The sequence below is a fragment of the Acipenser ruthenus genome, chromosome 12 (assembly GCF_902713425.1).
Source record: "Acipenser ruthenus chromosome 12, fAciRut3.2 maternal haplotype, whole genome shotgun sequence".
In the NCBI taxonomy this organism is placed as follows: domain Eukaryota; kingdom Metazoa; phylum Chordata; class Actinopteri; order Acipenseriformes; family Acipenseridae; genus Acipenser; species Acipenser ruthenus.
Window position 1 is genome coordinate 41486922 of NC_081200.1, and position 8310 is coordinate 41495231.

The 8310-nt window shown below is 39.5% G+C and overlaps 1 protein-coding gene across 1 annotated transcript; it reads right to left on the minus strand.

Annotated features, from left to right (window-relative positions):
- Positions 1-258: 258 nt before the first annotated feature.
- On the minus strand, positions 259-7609 carry LOC117417253 (glutathione peroxidase 7-like). The gene is made up of 3 exons (XM_034029238.2): positions 7182-7609; positions 1969-2230; positions 259-938 (listed from the first exon to the last, which is right to left on the minus strand). The coding sequence occupies exons 1-3, from the start codon at positions 7311-7313 to the stop codon at positions 775-777; spliced, it is 558 nt and encodes a 185-aa protein (XP_033885129.1). The 5' UTR covers positions 7314-7609; the 3' UTR covers positions 259-774.
- Positions 7610-8310: the final 701 nt, after the last annotated feature.

Below are 8310 nucleotides of genomic sequence, written 5' to 3' on the forward strand. Positions count from 1 at the left end.
ATATATGATTAATATCTTTGTTACCACCTCCACCTCTTTGGTCCGCACATAAACTTAATACACCAGGAGACTCCACTACTAGTTAGGAGCAACAGCCGCTAGCAAATAGGACGTTTTTACAGTCAGGGTTTCTTTACAGTCAGGGTTTCTTGCCTTTATTTTATTTTATTATTTCTTAGCAGACACCCTTATCCAGGGCGACTTACAATTGTTACACGATATCACATTATTTTTACATACAATTACCCATGTATACAGTTGTTTTTTTTTTTTTTTGCTTCTTAGTTTGAGAAGCAACTCCAAAGTGGAATATGCCAGCTTCCATGCCCGTCACACCTTTCACCAACAGCAGTGCTTGCAAATCAAGCTGTTCAAACTTTAAAAAGACAAACAGAACTTTGTTTTGCCGGAACCATCACAAATGTATTCTTACATAGCCCCCTTCACACCACGGCATCGCAGAGTGCTGTGCAAAGTTACAGACAAAACAAGAGCTCATATGCACAGTGCACTCCAGCTACAACCAATTACATAAAAGCACATTCAAAACAGGATGTTTCCAATTTAGACTTGAAAGAATCCAGTGTTTCAACCTGCCTAATGTCAACCAGAACAGAGTTCCACAAATGAGGCGCACAACAGCAAAACGCTCTGGTTGATTTAAGAGCATTTTGAATGGAATTTTTGATCAGGTGATAATTGAAAGCGGGCAGTTGTTCTGAAAGCTGCTGCACCTGGATACAGTCCAGGCTGTTGGAAGGGCTGGGTCTGACACTAAAGCTCATCTTTCTTCTTGAGGATCACCTGCCTCACGAGCGCAGTGACCTGTGGCCGGATTTCTTCCACAGGTACGTTCGGACCCCAGGCATCCACGACCTTCCCATTGGTGTCCACGAGGAACTTCCAAAAATTCCAGTCAGGCTCCTTTCCGATCGACTCTGAGTGAGAAAAAGAAATAAACCAATGACAGCAATAATGATAAAAGACAAAACACATAGGAAAGTAGATGCCTTGGGAGTCATACATCACAAGACCACCTGGTATTCTTTATGCTACAGTTAAATCAGAACTGTGAACACTTACCCTGTCTTGATTAAGTGCTGAATTAAAAAGAAAAAAATAACTTGCAGCTTATAAATCATTGAATTCAAAGGAGGGTTGTTACTAAGAACATCTGTTCTAAGAACATCTGTTCTTATTAAGGTAAGTGTTGTTATTGACATTAAACTGCATTACACATTTGGAACATTAAAAATGACATGGCCAGTACATAATAACCAATTCAGGCACAAGTCCAGTTTCTCAAGCTTACAATTTCTTCGATTTTCATAAACATATATCTGGTGTTGAACATTCTTTCAACTTACAAGTATGTATTTGCCAGACTTGGGAAAATATAGTTATAAATGGCGTTTGTGAAAAGTAACTATTATTTGGAAATAAATAAATTGTAAATAATTGAAAATAATTAAAAACAGATTGTAGAAAGTAACTGTTATTTGAAAATAATTAAATACAGATTGCAGAAAGTAACTATTATTTGAAAATAATTAAATATGAGTAAAGTAGCTGAAATACATTGAAATACTTTAAACTCTTCATAAATATGTAACTGTAACACACAGCAGCCTTATTATTATCCTGCATTCTAAGCAGGTTAAGTCTTGTTAACCACTCAATTATCTTTTGGAAACTGCTCTATTTCAATTGGATTTAATTTGATCAATTAATTGAAATGTCTTTAACCACTGGTTAATGGCCTGTTTTGAAGATGGACAGGTTTAGCATTTTCCTCGATAGAAATCACCATGTGGTAATTGCAAGACTTGGTACATTTAGGGTAATAATTAGGTTTTAGTTTCTGATTATTCATTAACTATTTGGGTTGTTTTTTTTTTCAAATAACTTACATATTTTTAAATAGTATTTGTTTTCTGCATGAATGCATCTCTTTTTTTCTGTACTTACCCACAAGGTACTTAAAGGCATTATTGGCCCCGGTGCCCACCACAGCGATCTTACTGAACATGGGGAAGGAGACGCTGTAGGTCCTCCTGGCAAAGCTCTCAATCTCCTTGTCGCTGCCAGGCTCCTGCTGCCCGAACTGGTTGCAGGGGAAGCCCAGCACGTTGAAATGATAAGGACCCAGGTCCCTGTGGAGCTGTTGCAGGGCTCTGTAGTGCCCCTCGGTAAAGCCACACTCACTGGCCACGTTCACCACGAGCGACACCTGTGGAAGAAACCAGGAGCTCTCATATATTTGGGAGAATGAAGAGCTTTCATTTATTTACAGTGATGCTACAATAGGTGTGAGTTTGGATGTGAATAAGGGGTGACAAAGGTTGTTCATTTGCTGTGAAAAATTGGAGGGTGCAGCGCTTTTCTGCGGAAAATGGATACACTAAAGCTGGCTATCAACATGCTTACTCTCTCAAAGGTAAAGTCAATTAAAGAGTTCATCACACTTCGTGGTTTGCTTCTATTGATTAAAAAAACACAGTTGACTTGCCAGGTTTGCAGTCATGTACCGCTGCATCAAGGCAAAACATGACTTTTTTTTTTTTTACTGAGTTACATTTGCAGACACTAATCATCAAGTAGAAATCGTAGATAATTAAAGTTCGTTGATCCAGTATAATACCAGCTTGCACTGTCAGCTCTGCTGCTGCTCTGCTGTGTATCCAGTTGTTTCACTCTGTCAATCATTCTGAAATGCCATTTCGGCTGTTTATTCAGTGGTTTCTCTCGACTCTTTCATTAATACCTTCCACCAATTGTTTTGAAAATTGGTGCTAAACTGTTTTGAAAGTTTAGCATCAGAGATCCTACTGGTATTAAATGATCAAACCCTGTCCTAATCAAGCTCCCTCCCCCGATCCTCAATGAGCTTTTAACATTTTGTGAGCAGACCAGACCCAATAAGAAACTATCATCATCTGTGGTTGCTAAGGAATACCATTTTGTTTTGTGTGTGTGTCCAAGGAGTCCTTGGCTTTAAAATAATCTTTCACGCTTCCTTTAACATCGCTCTTAGTGTTTTGAGTGAAACATGAAAACTTTTTTCTATCTGAGCTGACTCACTCAGGCAGGCAGTCTATAAGTTCACGGATGCTGCTTGAGAACACAAAGGAAATGACAACTCTTCTGACAGCTCCATTTGTTATTCCACCAACTAAGGCATCAACCATTGTCTAAATAAATAGAAGAAACACCACTCAGCTTTTAAGAATTAATGACAAGTCCCCACGTACAGTCAGGCACAGATGAACAGATGAACCTTGGAGGCTGCTAAATCAAAGCCAGCAAACAGGACTTCCAGAATCTTATGCACAGCAAATGAAACTAGTGAACTTCATTCTTACTGAGATGCCAGCAATGGGATTTGCATTCCTACAGGCAGCAACATAGAAACACATGCTGGTTCAGCCGACCCTTCACTGAGGCCAGCAAGTTCACCACCGCTCCAAGCAGTTTGGATTCAGAATTAAAAAACACCCCCTAGAAAGCCAGATGGGATGTTTATAACTTAAAATATCAACCAAATGGATACATTTTTCCTGTTAAGTGCAAAATCTGACAACAAACGGATGAAGTGTGATAGAGGCGTGTAACTCAAAATTCGATGGTGAAGATGACTGGATGGTCTGGACATGGAATTAACCTCTGGGAATCTTAGATTCAGCATATTTATCAACACAGAGCTCCTCCAGCCAGGATCTATACAATATGCAATAATGTATGTCATTAGTTTAGTTTCATTTACAGCAGCAAGTCAGAACCAATACAAAATATACCAGCAGTCTACAAGGGACCAAATCTCGTTCTTCCTGTATGACTGCATACACATTTCAGGGCTGGAAATAAGACTTATATTACATAGCAGTTTCACCCAGTCCAGGTTTTCATACAAACTAGCCACAGTGTGTTCAGATAACAAACTCAGGTGTGTCTTTTTAAACTCATTGTAAAACCAGGAATGGACCGAACTGCAATGCAATGGGAGTCTTATTTCCATCCCAACGTTCGTTTACAGTTTATGTGCCTGCCAGTTTATGCATTTTATATTAGCATGATAAGAACAATTATGTTTCTAAATGAAATTGCTATATTAAATTAACGCATCCCTGCCAGAATGATGCTTCGAGGGGATTAAGAAAATAATATTAATGGGTTGCAGTGCATACAATAATTAGATTGCTGTATTCCAGCAATTAAATGTGCAAATTAAAAAAAAAAAACAGATTGGGCTAATTAAAGTATATTAAAGGGTACAGAGGCGTGGGAGTCCAGTGGTTAAAGAAAGGGGCTTTTTACCAGGAGGTTCCTGGTTCAATCCTAGCCACTGACTCACTGCATGTGACTGTGAGCAAGTCACTTAGCCTCCTTGTGCACCATCCTTCAGATGAGACGTAAAACTGAGATCCTATTGGAAGTGACTCTGCAGCAGTTGTGATACATAGTTCACCCCCTAGTTGCTTTGGATAAAAGCATCTGCTAAATGACTAATTAATAATACAGAGCTGAATTTAATAAAGATCAGGATATGGATTTGAAACCTAAGAACAATGTTGTGTTAGATATCCCAAATTCATTCTATATTAAATATTTACTACCAACAGAATAGGTTCTTTTTTTAGATAAAAAAGTAATCTTTTCTTAATTCCTGTTGAAGTTTTTCATACAGTGTCCAAAAAGTTTGTTTAAATGTGTTTATTTTCTGATGCCCTCTACTAATTTCTATACTGGAAAAAAAGTTTGTTGGGGGTGATTTATAATAAAACACAGCGCAATGCATCTCTCCAGAACATAGGAAAAATGAATAGTATTCCCCTCAAACAAACAATTAAGTGAACGTCTGTAATAGGTTACCAGGATCTAGATTAAATTATATTTAATGGTGGTGCCCTAGCCATTAGAAGGTATAGCAATGGCTGTGCCTCAGATTTTGATTGCGTTCAGGCCCACGTTGTGTTGTTGTCTCGTGTCACTGGGAAGGTCAGTCAGCTGCTAGGTAAAGGGCTGAGTGGCCTCCTCGTCTTTACAACTTTACTTCTGTCTTTATTCCAAAACTTTATGGTCTATAAACAGCAGGTGCTATAACAGCAAGAGTGCATTTACATCAATATCACTGTTTTTTTTACTAATGACTGAAACACTGCTAAAGTGAAGAAGCCAGCAGTTATTAAATCTATGTATGGAGGGGAACCTTCTCCTGTGGAGAATCTGCATCACTGCACAGCACCAATAAGAAGCAGAAGGGGAGGTCTGACGAAAAATTCCTCTCATTAAAGTGATGAGACTTTATTTCTTATACCTCTGACGATTTCATCACAGCACTGATTCACTACGATCCAATAAACAAGCTACTTCTGAAGTACTTTGCAGTTCTTTATAGATGTAAGCGCTTGTAAACTGTGAGCAGGAAGACAGCTTTATCCAGTTCATTCGGTTACTAATGCACCAGTAGAAATCTATATAATAGTGTTTTCAAGTTATGCATAAACTCATCCAATGTCCAAGTCTAAGAGCTCCCAGTTCACTGGAGATTATGTGCACTTTTACCTAAATGACACATCATCAGCAGAATGCCTCATCAATCAAGGAACTTTTTCAATGCTATTTCATGTTTTCATAGAGGAAGTGACATTTTTATAAACACTTCCAAACTCGTGGGCTGACAGCTGGTAGTAAGCATTAGTAATCCCCACCTCGTGTTGCAGCCTGTCCAGTTTTTCCCAATCCCTGACCTGAGTTTGTCTTTCTCCCATGTGTGCAGACTGCTTTCAGCAGGTCCTGCTTCCCAGTGGCTGAAGCTGGTGAGTACAGTGATGCTGACATAGTACTCAATGCAAACACTGTAGGAGAACCACAGGCTGGTAAAATGGCAATCAATATGGTATCTATTGTATGTCTAATTAGCAGGACTGTTTGACTCAGTAAATTGTCCCCACGACCCACATTTGTAACCTGCACAAACAGATGCATTATATTACCTTTTCTTTGGACTCTCTCCAAGTTTATTAGCCCAACCTAAACTGGGTCAAATTAGTTCAGCTAATAAAAAGGTCTATAATACTGTATATACCACGAGAAAAAAAGAGAAATATTTGCATAGGACTGTTGGGAAGTGCAAAACAAAGGCGCCATCTAGTGTACAGCTGGTGAAATTGCACACACTTTTAAATCTCAGTTTACAGTGTTTAATTTTATTTTTTTTCATGTATCTAAAGCTACAAAAGTGTTCTGAAACAGGAAAATAAACTCCGCCCAACTTTCAGTAGGACCCTTCAAAATAACTGGGAATGTATTGGACCTGTGTAAACGAATCTATTGTGATCACAATGCTGGGTATATTGTATTAGCAAATGTAGCGCTAATGTCTTTTTTTTCCGTTTTCAGAACAAACTGACAGAACGCACTGGAAGCAGCTAACTTCAAAGCCTCTGGGTTGGTCGTGGTCATTGCACGTGTCATGTCCTCATTATTAAACAAAACCAGCTGCCCATGCCGAGTCTGCACGCTCTCTTCAGAGTTGCATGTTAAAACAATGCCACTAGGTGTGCATCGTTACAGTAATGCATGTAGAAGCTCTTTAATTCTTGACTCCGTGAGTTATTTATTTGAAGTTTCAACATCAAAGTTGTATTTAAAAAATGAATGAATTAAAAACGGTGGTAAATGATTTGTGAATATGACCAAATATCCCATCCTTATTTAGTTATGCCATCGTTTCTAATAAACTCTGAAATAACAGGGACCCTCGGAGTGAGTAGAAGTGATGCATTTAAGCAAACAATATCCACTAATTCCCATAATAAACACATTCGCCCCAATGGTGACACTGCATTGGAAAGCATGCAGAGAAACACAGACACGTAAGTTAACGTAAACACTTATATTGCACGCTTCTCACCAAGTTAGTGTGTGGTTGCCACGTATACACTCAGCTTCATACCCCAGACCCTCCTGAGACACACTGGAGAATTTACACACAAGGCAGTTAGGGTTTTATTAAAAGTAACAATGAAGCAGTTCAGAGGAAAGGATAAAGACATGCGGCAGTTCTACAAAGACGTGCATTTTAATAGCTTTACTATAGTGTACAAACGGGTGCTGTGTTAGCTGCAGTTCAGGCAGCAGCAGTGGTCACTACACAAGCTCTACCGCGAACAGCAACTTACCGAGCCTCTGTATTTCTCCAAAGACACTAGTTTCCCCCTGATGTTTACAACTTTAAAAGTATAGAAGTCTTTGACTTTGGCCGCTAAAGAGGTGAAAGTCAGCAGAAGTAACGTTACAAATGAGAGAAGCATTGCTAAAGCTGTTAAGAAGACACCGGTTCTCCAATATGCTGTCCTTGCTCCTTTCTGCGCCCCGGATAGGACTCTGCGTGCAAATGAATTGTCGGGACAGATAGAGCCCTTTCACATTCCAAATCGCGTGCCGTAAAGCAGTTTAGTAATAGCACACATCAACAGTGAAATGGTTCCTCTTGATCGTGTGAGCGAGAGAATCAGCGTGTGTGTGTGTGTCATTATATATATCCACGAAGCTAAGTGACATGACCTATATATCGATGTCAAGGTCCCCAGGCTGGTTTAGTATGCAGTGTTTATATAACTGACTGCATATATTAAACACGAATTTCAGATGACCTCTGAGATATGTTACGTATATAGTGCAGCGGCGGCAGTAGGCAGATTATTAAAATGACTAATCCCTTTCTCTAGCTTTGCCGGAGATCATAAAAAAGCTTCAGTTAGCCTAGGTATTCCTCTTTTTTATCACTCCCTTTTAATCGCAACTCAAACCCTGCTAGTCTGCTGTGCGGCTTTGTCCCTCAGCTTTAGTACCCACAATGCCGAGCATCTTGACATGGCGTCTGGGGTTGGTGTTTGTGTACTATCAGGGCCCTGGCTAGTGAAATACACAAACAGAGAGCGAAGATGGAGGCCGTTTCACTTGTAGTGGTCTAACGAATGCCGTACAAACAAAGAGGTAACAAGCGAATCGCTCTCCACAAACACATCTCAGCTTTTTGTGTTGCCAAAAAGGTGTAACGTAACGGAGAGACAGAATAAGGAGGTCTGTCTCTGCGTTAGTATCTATGTGATATATTGTAAAGATGGCTATTTCTGCTTCATACAGTCCAGGTGTTCGTGTTGGTGCAGCTGCAAGGGGCTCGATGCTTTTATTATCGGGTTTTCTTTTGCACTGTAATGTCGAGATCGGATCAGACATGGGTTGTTGATCAGGTGTTTCGGATTTGTTGTTGTTTGAGAAGACGGTTCGGCGTGTTGAGAATCTATT

Excerpts from the sequence above, each read along its gene's own strand:
- LOC117417253 (XM_034029238.2), bottom strand. The coding sequence starts at position 7,313 with ATGCTTCTCTCATTTGTAACGTTACTTCTGCTGACTTTCACCTCTTTA. Across the intron at positions 2,231-7,181 it reads TGGAGAAATACAGAGGCTCG|GTGTCGCTCGTGGTGAACGT; the intron begins GTAAGTTGCTGT and ends TTTCTTCCACAG. Across the intron at positions 939-1,968 it reads TGCCTTTAAGTACCTTGTGG|AGTCGATCGGAAAGGAGCCT; the intron begins GTAAGTACAGAA and ends TTTCTCACTCAG.